Source organism: Bufo bufo, chromosome 3 (assembly GCF_905171765.1).
Source record: "Bufo bufo chromosome 3, aBufBuf1.1, whole genome shotgun sequence".
Classification (NCBI taxonomy): Eukaryota; Metazoa; Chordata; class Amphibia; order Anura; family Bufonidae; genus Bufo; species Bufo bufo.
The window spans coordinates 201,028,469-201,043,841 of NC_053391.1; the positions used below are offsets into that span (position 1 = coordinate 201,028,469).

The following is a 15,373-nucleotide window of genomic DNA, read 5'->3' on the forward strand; positions in this document are numbered from 1 at the left end:
TTCAACTTTTCTTCATATATAACACTGCCGTGTAAGATTGGCTGTGATTCCTGCTCAGTGTGAGGCTGGCTATGATTGGTCTTACCTCCTGCTCAGTAACAACAGTTTAGCTCTATGATTTCTGTTGTGTCTGCTGTGTCATTGAGCTTACCTTACATTCATATAATGAATCTTAAAGGCATATTATCTTTTCTGCTTCTGTGAACACAATATATAACTGTTATATGACATCCAAAACATGAAGTCACAGTAAATAACTCTGCTTTTGTCTTTAACATATAAACATAGGAACTGTATTAACCTCTTCAGGACACATGACGTACCGTTACAGCATGTTGTCCTGGTACTTAAGGACACATGACGTACCGGTACGTCATGTGTATTTCCGATGAACTTTTGGGGGTCTAATCCCTTTACAATGCATTCCAATACAGAAGTATTGGAATGCATTGTAAAAGGATTAGACCCCAAAAGTTCAAGTCCCAAAGTGGGACAAAAAATAAAGTGAAAAAAAAAGTTGAAAAATAAAGTTTTCCCCCCAAAAAATTAAAAGTTTCAAGTAAAAATAAACTAAAACGTCATTTTCCCCAAATAAAGTAAAAAAAATTGGTAAAAAATAGTGGGCAAAAAAAGTATACAAATTAGGTATCACCGCGATCAAAAAGTCATATGCACCCCAAAATAGTGCCAATCAAACCGTCATCTCATCCCGCAAAAATCATACCCTACCCAAGGTAATCGCCCAAAAACTTATAGAATTATGGCTCTCAGACTATGGAAACACTAAAACATGATTTTTTTTGTTTCAAAAAATAAATCATTGTGTAAAACTTACATAAATAAAAAAAAGTATACATATTAGGTATCGCCGCATCCGTGACAACTTGGTCTATAAAAATACCACATGATCTAACCTGTCAGATGAATGTTGTAAATAACAAAAAATAAAAACTGTGCCAAAACAGCTATTTCTTGTTACCTTGCCTCACAAAAAGTGTAATATAGAGCAACCAAAAATCATATGTACCCTAAACTAGTACCAACAAAACTTCTACCCTATCCCGTATTTTCTAAAATGGGGTCACTTTTTTGGAATTTCTACTCTAGGGGTGCATCAGGGGGGCTTCAAATGGGACATGGTGTAAAAAAAAAACAGTCCAGCAAAATGTACCTTCCAAAAACCGTATGGCATTCCTTTCCTTCTGCACCCTACCGTGTGCCTGTACAGCAGTTTACGACCACATATGAGGTGTTTCTGTAAACTACAGAATCCGGGCAATAAATATTGAGTTTTGCTTGGCTGTTAACCCTTGCTCTGTTACTGGAAAAAAATGGATTAAAATGGAAAATTTTCCAAAAAATTGACATTTTGAAATGTCATCTCCATTTGCCAATAACTCTTGTGGAACACCTAAAGGGTTAACGACGTTTGTAAAATCAGTTTTGAATACCTTGAGGGGTGTAGTTTCTTAGATGGGGTCAAAAAAGTGTAATATAGAGCAACCAAAAATCATATTTACCCTAAAATAGTCCCAAAACATCAACCACCTTATCCCATAGTTTCCTAGATGGGGTCACTTTTATGGAGTTTCTACTCTAGGGTTGCATCAGGGGGGCTTCAAATGGGACATGGTGTCCAAAAAAACAGTCTAGCAAAATCTGCCTTCCAAAAACCGTATGGCATTCCTTTCTTTCTGCGCCCTGCCGTGTGCCCATACAGTAGTTTACGACCACATATGGGGTGTTTCTGTAAACTACAGAATCAGGGCCATAAATATTGAGTTTTGTTTGGCTGTTAACCCTTGCTTTGTAAAAGTAAAAAAAATATTAAAATGGAAAATCTGCCAAAAAAGTGAAATTTTGAAATTGTATCTCTATTTTCCATGAATTCTTGTGGAACACCTAAAGGGTTAACGACGTTTGTAAAATCAGTTTTGAATACCTTGAGGGGTGTAGTTTCTAGAATGGGGTCATTTTTGGGTGGTTTCTATTATGTAAGCCTCGCAAAGTGACTTCAGACCTTAACTGGTCCCTAAAAATTGGGTTTTTGAAAATTTCTGAAAAATTTCAAGATTTGCTTCTAAACTTCTAAGCCTTGTAACATCCCCAAAAAATAAAATATCATTCCCAAAATGATCCAAACATGAAGTAGACATATAAGGAATGTAAAGTAATAACTATTTTTGGAGGTATTACTATGTATTATAGAAGTAGAGAAATTGAAACTTAGAAATTAGCAATTTTTTAAAAAAAAATTTGCAAATTTGGTATTTTTTTTTATAAATAATTTTTTATTTTTTTTTACTTCATTTTACGAGTGTCATGAAGTAAAATATGTGCCAAAAAACAATCTCAGAATGGCCTGGATAAGTCAAAGCGTTTTAAAGTTATCACCACTCAAAGTGACACTGGTCAGATTTGCAAAAAATGGCCTGGTCCTTAAGGTGAAATAAGGCTGTGTCCTAAAGGAGTTAAGGTTATTGGCAGGTCTAACTGTATAAATATATAAGCTATATTAGCAACCTAGGACAGGTCTTAGCTGGCCAGCTACACTGTCCATAAAATGGCTGCTGATGGAGGGTCTTGTGACCAGGTAAATCACTCAGTCTCCTCCATTCAAATACACTACACTTGCGCTGTTGTGAGTTTAGTGCAGACAGTGTGTTAGAATGGAGGCCGCTGAGTAATTCGAGAGGAGCGACCAGCTTATGGACAGGGCCTTTATGCCAACAGCACAGAAGATTTGCCCAAGGTAAGTGACATATAGTAAGTGCCATATAGTCATCATACGGTGGTCAACGGTAGCCAGAAAGTTGCCAGCCCCTTTAAAACTACAGGTTTCACCCTTTTTAAGAGCATTGATTTTTTTTTTTTGCTTTTCCTGTAAATTTTTTATTTTGAATAAGATGTAATAAAATTAACAATGTCAGAGTTAAAATTCACTTTGACAGTTATACAAATGACAATTAAATTTGTAATGACATTTCCATACATTGAAGGTATTAAAACTCGTCATTTGTATCACATAAAAATAATTAAATAATATGATTTTAACTGCATGTTCTTGGTCTTTCCTTCAACCTAGGAGATGTATATGATGTTACTGTGACGGCTGAAACGGCTTATTACGGCTATTTCCCTGTAACTATTGTATTTGAATTCACAAGAGGAAATGTGGAGTCCAGGCAGAAATTTCTTATTGGGAGGTTCATCTCTGCAGTTTCTAACAGTAGATTAGCTGATGACCTGGCACCAACTTCCAGATACATTCCCTATCAAAGGAATCTTACAAGGACCTTGGAAAGAATTGAGGATGATGGAATCCAACCTGACAGGTCAGATTCAGTTCCTTCCATAATAAATGCAAACTAATATTTACCTGGAGCATCTAGATGGTAATTTACTAGGGTTAATTTTTAATGGCTTGAAATGCATAATGCTGCATATATTTGGGAGCAAGTAAGGGTGATTGAATGGTTACTTTGTACAAGGGCGAGAGGTATCAATGAGGCAGCAAGCTGAGCGCTAGCTGTAGGACACTAGGGTGAGACTGGGACAGCACTGATCACCTTGCCTTCTGATGAATGCACGGGAATCCAGTGAGACCTCTCAGTTTTTTTGTTTGGAGTTTATTCCAGTTAGGGAGAGTTCACATCATCATTTAGCTTCCAGTTCTTCTGATCCACCAGAAGAACAGAAAATAAATAAATAAATAAATAAATAAATAACAGATCCTATATATGGAGCATTAGTTAGGGTACTTTCAAACTATTGTTTTTGGACTACGGCATGCAGTTCCATTGCCGGAAATGCCTGCCGGATCCGTCAAACCGCATGCAAACGGATAGTTTCCCCCCCCCCCCGGATCTGTTAGTCCGTTGCCGGAAATGCCTGCCGGATCCGGCAAACCATATGTAATTGGAAATCAATTTTTCCGGATACGTAAGCCACCTTAAATACGGCACTGATCCTGTTGTCCTCCCAATTAGGCTCAGTTGCCTCATATATTTCGTGCCAGAGGAGCCAGGTTGCTTGGTAGTCTGTGTGGTGGTGTGGTGCCACAACGGTGGACGCTCCTCCACCATCTGGATGAGCAGGTCATTGTCGATAAAAAAAACTGCCGACGTCCTCCTCATCCATTCTGCTGGAGACTCGGCGCAGGCACTCTGAGAGAAGCACTCTGAGAAAGTATGATTTTTAAAGAAATTACAGAACAGAGAGAGGTAAGAGTGATATACACTGCTCAAAAAAATGAAGGGAACACTTAAACAACACAATGTAACTCCAAGTCAATCACACTTCTGTGAAATCAAACTGTCCACTTAGGAAGCAACACTGAGTGACAATAAATTTCACATGCTGTTGTGCAAATGGGATAGACAACAGGTGGAAATTATAGGCAATTAGCAAGACACCCCCAATAAAGGAGTGGTTCTGCAGGTGGTGACCACAGACCACTTCTCAGTTCCTATGCTTCCTGGCTCATGTTTTGGTCACTTTTGAATGCTGGCGGTGCTTTCACTCTAGTGGTAGCATGAGGCGGAGTCTACAACCCACACAAGTGGCTCAGGTAGTGCAGCTTATCCAGGATGGCAGATCAATGCGAGCTGTGGCAAGAAGGTTTGCTGTGTCTGTCAGCGTAGTGTCCAGAGCATGGAGGCGCTACCAGGAGACAGGCCAGTACATCAGGAGATGTGGAGGAGGTCGTAGGAGGGCAACAACCCAGCAGCAGGACCGCTACCTCCGCATTTGTGCAAGGAGGAACAGGAGGAGCACTGCCAGAGCCCTGCAAAATGACCTCCAGCAGGCCACAAATGTGCATGTGTCTGCTCAAACGGTCAGAAACAGACTCCATGAGGGTGATATGAGGGCCCGACGTCCACAGGTCGGGGTTGTGCTTACAGCCCAACACCGTGCAGGACGTTTGGCATTAGCCAGAGAACACCAAGATTGGCAAATTCGCCACTGGCGCCCCCTGTGCTCTTCACAGATGAAAGCAGGTTCACACTGAGCACATGTGACAGACGTGACGGAGTCTGGAGACGCCGTGGAGAACGTTCTGCTGCCTGCAACATCCTCCAGCATGACCGGTTTGGCATTGGTACCGGATCCGGCATTAATACATTTAAATGGAAAATAATACCGGATCCGGCATTCCGGCAAGTGTTCCGGAATTTTAGCCGGAGAAAAAACTGCAGCATGCTGCGGTATTTTCTTTGGACAAATACCGTAAAGGGACGGAACGGAAGACATCCTGATGCATACTGAATGGATTGCTTTCCATTCAGAATGCATTAGGACAAATTGATGTGTTTTTTTTTCTGGTAGTGAGCCCCTATGACGGAACTCAATACCGGAAAACTTTAACGCTAGTGTGAAAGTACCCTCATGCTCTCAGGTAGCATCAGTTTGCACTTAAAATAACTGATCCATCTTTTTTGAGCATCAGTTATGATCAGTTTGTGTCAGTTCCGTTGGATCAGTTATTTTTGACAGGAGAAAAAGTCCTGCCTGCAAACTGATCATAACTGATGCTCAAAGTTCAGGATCCATTTTCCGCCCATCAGAACGGAGCCCCGCTCCTTCTCTTTTTCTCTCCACCTTCTAGCCTTCTGTTACCTTCTAGGGCAGTGTCTTCATTCACTGACCTGCACATCTGCCAGAAGAATATGCAGTTCAGTGGAAGAAGCCGCTGCCCAAGGGTCACAGCCGGTGCACGTATAAGGCTGGTTTCACACGGACGTTGCAGAAAAAGGTGCGGGTGCGTTGCAGGAACATGCACGATTTTTCCGCGCGAGTGCAAAACATTGTAATGCGTTTTGCACGCGCGTGAGAAAAATCGGCATGTTTGGTACCCAAACCCGAACTTCTTCACAGAAGTTCGGGTTTGGGTTAGGTTTTCTGTAGATTGTATTATTTTCCCTTATAACATGGTTATAAGGGAAAATAATAGCATTCTGAATACAGAATGCTTAGTCAAATAGGGCTTAAAAAAATTATAATAATTTAACTCACCTTAATCCACTTGATCGCGCAGCCGGCATCTCTTCTGTCTTCTTCTTTGCTGTGCACAGGAATAGGACCTTTGATGACGTCACTGTGCTCATCACATGGTCCAATCACATGGTTCATCACCACGGTGAGGGACCATGTGATTGGATCATGTGATGTGACGTCACCACAGGTCCTTATCCGGCAGCTCAACATTACAGAAGAAGACAGAGATCCGCAACTACGCAATCAAGTGGACTCGGTGAGTTAATTTTATTAATTTTTTTAACCCCTCCATCACTATTTTACTTTGCATTCTGTATTCAGAATGCTATTATTTTCCCTTATAACCATGTTATAAGGGAAAATAATACAGATCGGGTCCCCAGCCCGATCGTCACCTAGCAACCATGCGTGAAAATCGCACCGCATCCGCACTTGCTTGCGGATGCTTGCATTTTTCACGCGGCCCCATTCACTTCTATGGGGCCTGTGTTGCGTGAAAAAAACTTGCTGCGATTTTCACACAATGAAGTGATGCGTGAAAATCACAGCTCATGTGCACAGCCCCATAGAAATGAATGGGTCAGGATTCAGTGCGGGTGCAATGCGTTCAACTCACGCATTGCACCCGCTCAGAATACTCGCCCGTGTGAAAGGGGCCTAAATGAGGTGTTCTTCGGTGTGAGATTTGCAGAGGCATGATGACATCACTGAGGCTAGGAGGTGGAGAGAAGAGGAGGATCAGGGCTCCGTTCTGATGGGTGCGGCTGGGCTCCGGTAGGGATTACTACTGCTCCTTGGGCTCTTTTAACCGTATTAGCATAATTATAAAATCCCGTTTTTCAGGGGCAAAATAGGAGTGATCAGGACATAAAGGTATATTTTAAAATGGCAATAGTAGAGCTACAATGCCATGCAAATGGTTAAAAACTGTCCAGGGTGGTGACAGAGCTCCTTTAATTGGTACAGGTCTAACTGCTGCCCCCTATAGAGGTGGAGTGGCAGGTCATGCATGTGCCATGCATTTATTCTGTATGGGACAACCTGAGATAGTAGAGCACATTGCAGAGCAGTATTTTTTAGTAACCAGAATAAACCTTTAATGCTTGCTTATGAGGCGCTGGATGCATTCTTGTTGGTGTGAATTCTGTGCATGTGGTTTATCAGTTATTAATGTACTGTAATGTTCTCTGGGTTAATCTAATAATAGTTGTGGGCCATCATGAACACGATTGAATGTATTTTGCGGTCCTTAAACCACGGATCCACAAAATATGGATACTGCCCATGTGCACCCCGCAATTTCTGCGGGCCCTATTGTCAAAATGCCTATTTATGTCTGCAAAACGGACATGATTAAATTATTCGGTAATTCCTTGGGTGCTCTTGCTCTAATACCTCCCCTTTTCTCCTCCATGTCCCCACCTGCCTAAATAATAAAACACTGAAAACAGAGTCGGATTGAATCGGCCACAGCAGCCGTTTTATTAACACGTAAAAACATATCATAAATAACAATAAGTTAACCCAGACAAGGGAGGTCCTAGAAGCCCCAAAGTTTATTATTAACCCACAAACAACATGGCAAATCCACCTTGCCTCCAGCTGTAGAACACCAGCTCGGAGACACCAACTGATGGACGCCTCATCGAACCAACCAAGTGCCCAAACATGAGAGTCCAGCCCCACCATTGAGGCCCTCCCATTCTCAAGAACCAACCCATACCACCAGCTTTGAGGACCTCCCACCGCCAACAACGCGCAACTTGAGACCCTCAAGATTGCGCTTTCCTCCACAAACCTAAAGCCCTCTCGATCCCCCTTGAAGACCCAGAGACCACAAGTCGATGCCCACCGCATTAAGGTGAACCCCGTCTGACCTCCAAAATTCACCCACCCCCAACTCTAATTCAAAATGCCTGACAGCCACTGCCCCGTTCCTGGCCACAAACTTGCCTATCGCCCTGTTCACCTTAATGCGAACCTTATTAATACGTTCCACTGAACTCGCCTCCTGCCATGTTCGACGAAGTATAATGTCAGACCACACTGTAATCATGGCTGGAAACAACGACCATAACCTCAAAAGGTCAAATTTTATATCCATAATCAACTCCCTAACCGGCTTAATCACTAAATAATTTGCCCCTACACGCAGAACTAAAATGTCAGGGGACCTATCCAGACTTGTAAAACTGTGTACCTCTTTCAAAACACCCCCCCACAACATACCTCGAGACCCATGCCACCGCACGACCATGACGTCCCTCTGAAATCCCAGTTGATGCCCATCCCGAAATGCATCTATTTAATTGCGCTACTGATCAACCCTCTTCTCTAACATGCCCCTCATCTACCCGCAGCCCCATTATCTCACACCACTGTTCCCAAATACTCCAGGCTTTATTATATGCTGAACAATTAAAGTAGGTGACCTTATTAATACTTAACTCTTATTAATATTTAAATTAAAATAGACCCTAAATATACACATTCACATATAAAAAGTGGCGCACAAAAAGTGCGTAATTACCAGTGCACAAACAAAGCAAAGGGAGCCGTCTTACCAGATTGACGTCCTGAAATGTAATATATATTTTAGATAATGACAGCCAACTAGGGTGCATTTGGGGTCCTGGGGATCCTCTAACTGGGTATTTTCCCCTACAAAGCCCTATTATACCTACATATATTAAGGACCTAGTGCTCAGGGAGCAGTATCACTCACCCTCACAAGGGCGACTCCTCTGAGCCACACTCCCTTCCAGTCTAGGTGTCCCTGTCTGTCCCTATGCAGCATTGACTGCCCAGCTTTGTCAGGGAGAGCAACAGGGAGACCCTATTATTCATCAAACAAGATGTCCCAATGCGTTTCATTGGTTAGTAGGCCAAATCATCAGGGGACTTATAATACTATAACCCAAGAATTGCTTACCGACTTAGGTCTGATGGGTGAAGGCAGAGTTCGGCATTGGTCATGCGCGATACATCCTTCTACCTCCATCCGCAAATTCATGTGCTGGTAAACATGTGGCAGCGTTTGGCATCCTGCTTGTGGCAGCTGCGCTTTAGAAGCCGCCCTATGCTGTTTTTTAAACCAAGCGCGGGCGGCCTGAGAATCCGCCCCTTGGGACACATGATCTGTCACATGATCCATCATGTAATCGGATCAAGTGACGTGTCTAGCAAACACCTCTGAGTGACCGCGACTACATCGGGATTTGCGCGTATTGTCAAACTATGTAAATGGGGCACGGGAACCAATTAATTTGGGCGGAAGCGTGTAGGGCTACTCAACCACACCCCCGGATATTCCCAGCACTATCTTAGAAATAGCACCGTATGGTAGCAAATGTGCTGGACTGTAGCAAGATAACTGCAACCTGTACAGACAGAGCTTGTATAGGTACACTCTCTAAAAGATAATTTGTAAAGTACTGTCAAACTATTGATCGCCTGCACCACCCCCAGATTATCACAATGAAAACGAATCTTCCTGTTCCTGAATTTATCGCCCCATAAAACCACCACTATCGGAAAAAGCTCTAGTAGAGCCAAATTCCACAAATTCCAAATTCCGCACCCAACCCCGTATAACCCATGAATCCGGCTAATGACCAGCGCACCACTGCCTGTGACAATAAACCCTGAATCCAACCAGCCCAGCTGCATCCGAAAATAACTCAAAATCAAAACTGTCAACCGCATCACCCATAACCAACACTGTGCCATTGAAATTCTTTAGCAAACCAGCCCAAACTTCCAGATCTCTCCTCAATTCCCGACCTAACCTAATAAAATGATGCAGAGCCGATACCCCTGCAGTAGCCTCCACTAACCACCGACAAAATATCTGGCCTATTGGAATAATTCGGCACGCAAAGTTCAACTTCCCCAATAGAGACTGTAGCTCTTGCAAATAAATTTTGGGCGACTTACCAGCTTTTTTTAAATTCCACCCGTAAGTCACACACTTTCTTGTCAGTAAGCCGACACTTAATTTTTTCCATATTTATTACCATACCCAAAAAACTCAATTCCGTCGACTGATCAACTGTCTTTTCTTCTGCTAACAGCACCCCAATAAAACGCGAAAAAATCAACTGCAATGTACTTAACAGCAAAGAACAAACCCGCGAATCCGCTGGGCCTAAACAAAGAAAATCATCCAAGTAATGGATAATGGACGAACAGCCAGCCACATCCGCCACCACCCATTCCAGGAAATAAGCGCATGACAAAGAGCATCCCATTGGCAAACACCTGTCTACAAAATACCCCCCATCCCAAAAACAACCTAACATATTTAAACTATCAGGGTTAACCGGAAGGAGGCAAAAAGCAGCCTCAATGTCTGTCTTAACCAGTAAAGTACCTGGGCCCAATTTTCATACCCATGCAACTAAACAAAGTTCAGGATTGATGCCATCATTGACCAACGCCCCTTTTGGAAATGACAAATGGTGAATCAGCCAAAACATGTTCGACTCTTTCTTGGACACTACCCCCAATGGTGAAACCCTTAAATTAACTAACAGTGGTTCTGCAAACGGACCATCCATCCTACCCAACAGAACCTGCTTCTCCAATTTCTCGGACACCACTTCTGAATGCTCTAAAGCTGAACACAAATTTTTACGCAAACAAACTACCAGTACTGGATTCAACGAAATACTAAAACCCGAAGTAAAACCCTCTATTAATAGCTCAGCCGCTTCTCGATTAGGGTATCTGTTTAGATACTGCACTATCCTTTCCACCCGCACTGGAGTCAATCCCTTTTGCAGCGGCATCCGACCCTTTTTGTCTATTGCCTTTGAAGCATCGATTGGCTCCATGATTCCTCCCGCAAAATGAACACTTGTGTTTAAATTTGCATTTTACGCCGAACTTGCAGCTTTCTTCATTAAAAAGGAAGCACAACCTCTTGGCGGATGCTGCTTAGAGACTAGCCTGACCGGACCCCCCTGAATCCCCCCGAAAGGACTGCCCCTGCCTCCCCGGCGCAGTCACTCTTAACCATAAACCGATATCTTTATGGTCCCACCGTATATTAGGGCGAACCACTTTCCTCTGCCTAAATTGCTCATCATAACGGAGCCAACCTAGACCCCCATAAACCCTGTAGGCCTCCCCGATCGCATCTAAGTAACAGAAAAGGGCCGAGCAACACTCAGGTGTCTTTTCACCAATAACACTCGCTAAAATGGCGAATGCCTGTAACCAATTTGAAAAAGTGCACTGGATCAATCTATACCGGCACCTTTCCTCCTCATCCTTTTTTTCCCTCATCCATCTTTGACCTGTCTAAATTAAAACTCTCTAGTGGGAGTAATAAAAATATATCAACATACTCCCCCTTCCATATGCGCTCCCGTACGTCCTGCTTCAAATGCGCCCCTAAAGGGCCTTCAAAGCATACATACACTTCCCCTTTAGCCACATCGTCCACCCTAGGCCTGTCCTCTTCCACCCCGGCCTGAGTCTGTACTGACACTGATCCCCCAGCCCGAGATGGCAAACCCCCGACTGGCCCACTCATTCCAGAGTCCCTCTATCGGACACCACATCAGAGGGAATGCCATGTAGTTTCACAATGTTGTCGACAAACACCTGTGCAAGAGTTTTAGCATTGGGTAGACTAGGTAATGCAATAAAGTGTGCCATTTTACTAAAACGATCGACAACCACCAGAATCACGTTTTTTCCCGAAGAATTCGGTAAATCTGTGATGAAATCAATGGACAAATGGGTCCAAGGTCTGGACGGGATGGGCAATGGAAGCAGAGATCCGGAAGGCTGACTATGTGCCATCTTAACACAGGCTGACACATAGTCCTTTAACACACTTACGCAACCCTGGCAAACAGAATCTGCGAGAGATGAGATCGACAGTTGATCTGCTCCCAGGGTGCCCAGCAAGCACCGTACAGTGATGTTCCTTGAACATTTTGTTACGTAATTCGGAGGGAACAAACAATTTCCCCGGAGGACAAGAGTCCGGAGCATCATCCTGTGCCTCCAACACCTTGGCTCTGGATAATGTCACGGATGTAGTAGGGAAGAACACCAAAAGACAACAAGAAGGAAGAGGAAAGACACTAGGCCTCACTGCTAGGAAAGGAAAAGGGTCACCACTTATAAAACCCTGCTCCTGGCCCTAACTCCTATCCGTATGGGCACCTCTTGATGGTAAAGATGCCCATACACCGGAACCTGGAAAACCCTGGTAACCCTTGGATGCCCTAAAGGTAATGACAGGGCAGAGACAACCCGTTCCTTCCCTGGTGAAGGAACCAGCATCTCGCTGAGGCCTTGTAAACAACCCGGGAAGGGAGGGGGAATACAAAACACAACAAGCGGAACACTTAACTTCTGAGGATGATGGATGAACAGGACTTCAACAAGAACCACACTCCAGCTCTTCCAAAACTAAATGAAGCTATCCATAGCAAGGAGTGATTGGTAAAGTCAGACTAAATAGGGAGAGGTAAAGGTCACATGATCCACACCTGAACAGGAGGTGTGGACATACCAGCAACACACAGACAAAGTGAAACCAAAAGAGGCTGTCAGATCACTCATGTGCAGTCAGTCTTTCAGACCTTCTAACACCTGTCACAGGTGTGACAACCCTGCAGCCGATGGTCCTGGCTCCTGACATCCGTCCCGTCCAGGTGTGTCTTCCCTTCTTCCCGCTGATGACCCTCTGCTGAACGACTGCAACCCAGCTTACTCCATACTGGGTGTGCTCTGCGACAACCCCCACCCATCTTCTTCATTCAGGTGTGCAGGGCCAACTCCTTGTCTTCTGTCACTGCTATGAGGCCTGTGCACACTGCTGGCCCCATCATGCATAGCCTCAGTCCTCATATTGCCACTTCCTCTCCTATGCCGAACGGTCCTCCCCAGAGGGGGGAGAGCCCACAGTTCCCGCTCCTGCTCCCACGCTGCATTCTGGTGAAGACAGGGGGCTGACACCCCCGACCTGCTCTGGGTTCTGCTGCACAGTAAGGTTCGTCCCACGCCAGGAGGACGAGGAAATTAGCTGCCCGCCATTCCCCCTTTTGTGGAGGGTCCCTGGAGGGGCTCTCGATCTGGCGTCGAACCCTGGGGGACTCACTTGGACTAAGGCATGCTGGCGGACGTACCTGCCATGGCCGTCTCGAACTTGGCTGGGGGCCTGCCGTACCCGCCGCCTCCCCCTGCAGAAGGCTTGCCATCTGTTCCTTCAGCCACGTGGGTCTCCACTGCCGCCCGCAACCTCCTATTCAACTCCTCCACCGACTCCATCAGGTAAGCCTCTGCCTGTTAGCTTGGTTAAATAAGCACCAAGACCTCAAACTGCCCCCCATATAAAAGCCTAACCCCTCCCTTATCAACACATCCTTCTTACCAGATATCATTAACCCCTGATTCCCCGTCCCCTCGCACCAAAATAATCATGCTGGCCACCCCCTAGGCTAAAGCCACAGTACAGCCTTACTTGATTAAATTATTGGTTAATTCCTCGGGTCCTCTAGCTCTAATACCTCCCCTTTTCTCCCCCATGTCTCCACCTGCCCAAATAATAAAACACAGAAACCAGAGTCGGATTGAATCGGCCACAGCAGCCATTTAATTACCACATAAATACATATCATAAATAGCAATAAGTTAACCCAGATGAGGGAGGTCCTAGAAGCCCCAAAGTTTATTTTTAACCCACAAACTACATGGCAAATCCACCTTGCCTCCAGCGGTAGAACACCAGCTCGGAGACACCAACTGATGGACGCCCGGACCTCAAACTGCCCCCCCCCCCCCATATAAAGGCCTAACCCCTCCCCTATCGACACACCCCTCTTACCAGATATCATTAACCCCTGATTCCCCGTCCCCTCGTACCAAAATTAATCATGCTGGCTTCCCCCTAGGCTAAAGCCCCAGTATGGACTTACTAGAATGAGGAATGTTCTATTTCTTTGCGGAACGGACATGTGGACAACACACGGTCTGCTGCCTGCAGCCCCATTGAAATGAATAGGTCCTTATCAAATCCACAAAAACACTGATCACGGAAATGCATGGAAAAAACAAAACTGTTGTGTCCATGAGGCCTTAATTTTGAGCTTCTGAACCTTGCTGTCTTGCTATACATGGAGGCATAACTAATAGGGATACATTATACATTTATTCTTTCAGGTCTGTAGCCTATTCCTTAGAAAAGGAGATTCCACTTGGTAATTTTCCTGTACCTTCATACCTGAGAGATGATATAAGAAATGGACTGTTCTCCAGCAGATCTACATGGTATGCATCAAATGATAGGTAACGTATATGTAACGCCCCAGAGGTGCATTACCACCTTTGCACCTTGCTACTCTCTAATGGGCTAGTGTCATGTCATCTATATATTTATTTCCAGGTCCTGTACACTGTGCATTCATAATTTTCTTATGCAACTGTTATGTTCATGTAATGTGCCTGGTTCACCAACAGGTGGCAGCATAAATGGCAGAGCTGTAGTTACATAGAATGGAACTTTCATTCCATTCTAACCCCCCTCTGTGGTGTGGTGGGCGTGTCCCACTTGTTGCAGGGAGGGTGGAGTACTAGTTAGGAGTTAGTGGAGAGTACCCCCTGCTATGGGCAGGCAGCAGGAGCATGTCCCTGTTGGACGAGCCCTGTCCAGGCCAGCTGGAGCACCTTCAGCTCAGCTAGATGTGGAGGCAGAGGCTTGGAGCCTCTGCAACCAGGAGTAAAGTGTTCCTTGGACAAAGCTAGAGACAGACCAGATTACAGAGTGAAGTACAGCCTAAGGAAGAAGCTGAGTTCTATAGCCAGCCTGTTAGCACAGCAGAGCCAGAGAACAACAGAAGTAGCAGAGAGGAGTTTGCTTGCCACTGTTAATGCCAAAGCCTGCTGGGAACCAAGATAAAGCCTGTAAGCTGTTGGAGAAATGTTTATTCAAGTAAAGCTGTGTTCAACTTCATCACAAGGTCTGGACTCAAGTTATTTCTTCAGCCCCTACTACAACTACCTCTTTTTTCTGCTTTCGGAGGGCAACGCCTGGGGTCCAGCATATCCAGGTAGGAGCACCGTGACACATGCACAAAACATAAAGGGACATTATAGGCTACCCTACACCACTCTGGCATTCCTACACCTGGGTACTACCGTCTACTACATCACTAAAAGGGGCCCTGTGCCCTTGTTGCTTCATTGCAACTGGCGTCACAAAAAACATGACCCCAAGTAGTGCACCCGACGACTTCATATAATCCAGATGTTTGTTATTCAATGCTGTTAATCCTTGTAAAATTTTAAGGTCACCAAATGCAATTTTAGAAGATACCCTGTGAAAGACGTGGGTGCATCTGCGTTTACAAAATGCCCC

At 44.6% G+C, this 15,373-nt stretch overlaps 1 protein-coding gene across 2 annotated transcripts in view; it reads left to right on the top strand.

The window, feature by feature from the left end:
- LOC120994971 (putative helicase MOV-10) overlaps positions 1 to 15,373 on the top strand; it is a 200,747-nt gene that overhangs the window by 114,074 nt on the left and 71,300 nt on the right. For both annotated transcript variants that reach the window (XM_040423883.1, XM_040423884.1), the window contains 3 exons: positions 3,086 to 3,335; positions 14,179 to 14,286; positions 14,976 to 15,065. In XM_040423883.1, coding sequence (XP_040279817.1) covers positions 3,086 to 3,335; positions 14,179 to 14,286; positions 14,976 to 15,065 — 448 coding nt within the window. The remainder of the gene's footprint in view (positions 1 to 3,085; positions 3,336 to 14,178; positions 14,287 to 14,975; positions 15,066 to 15,373) is intronic.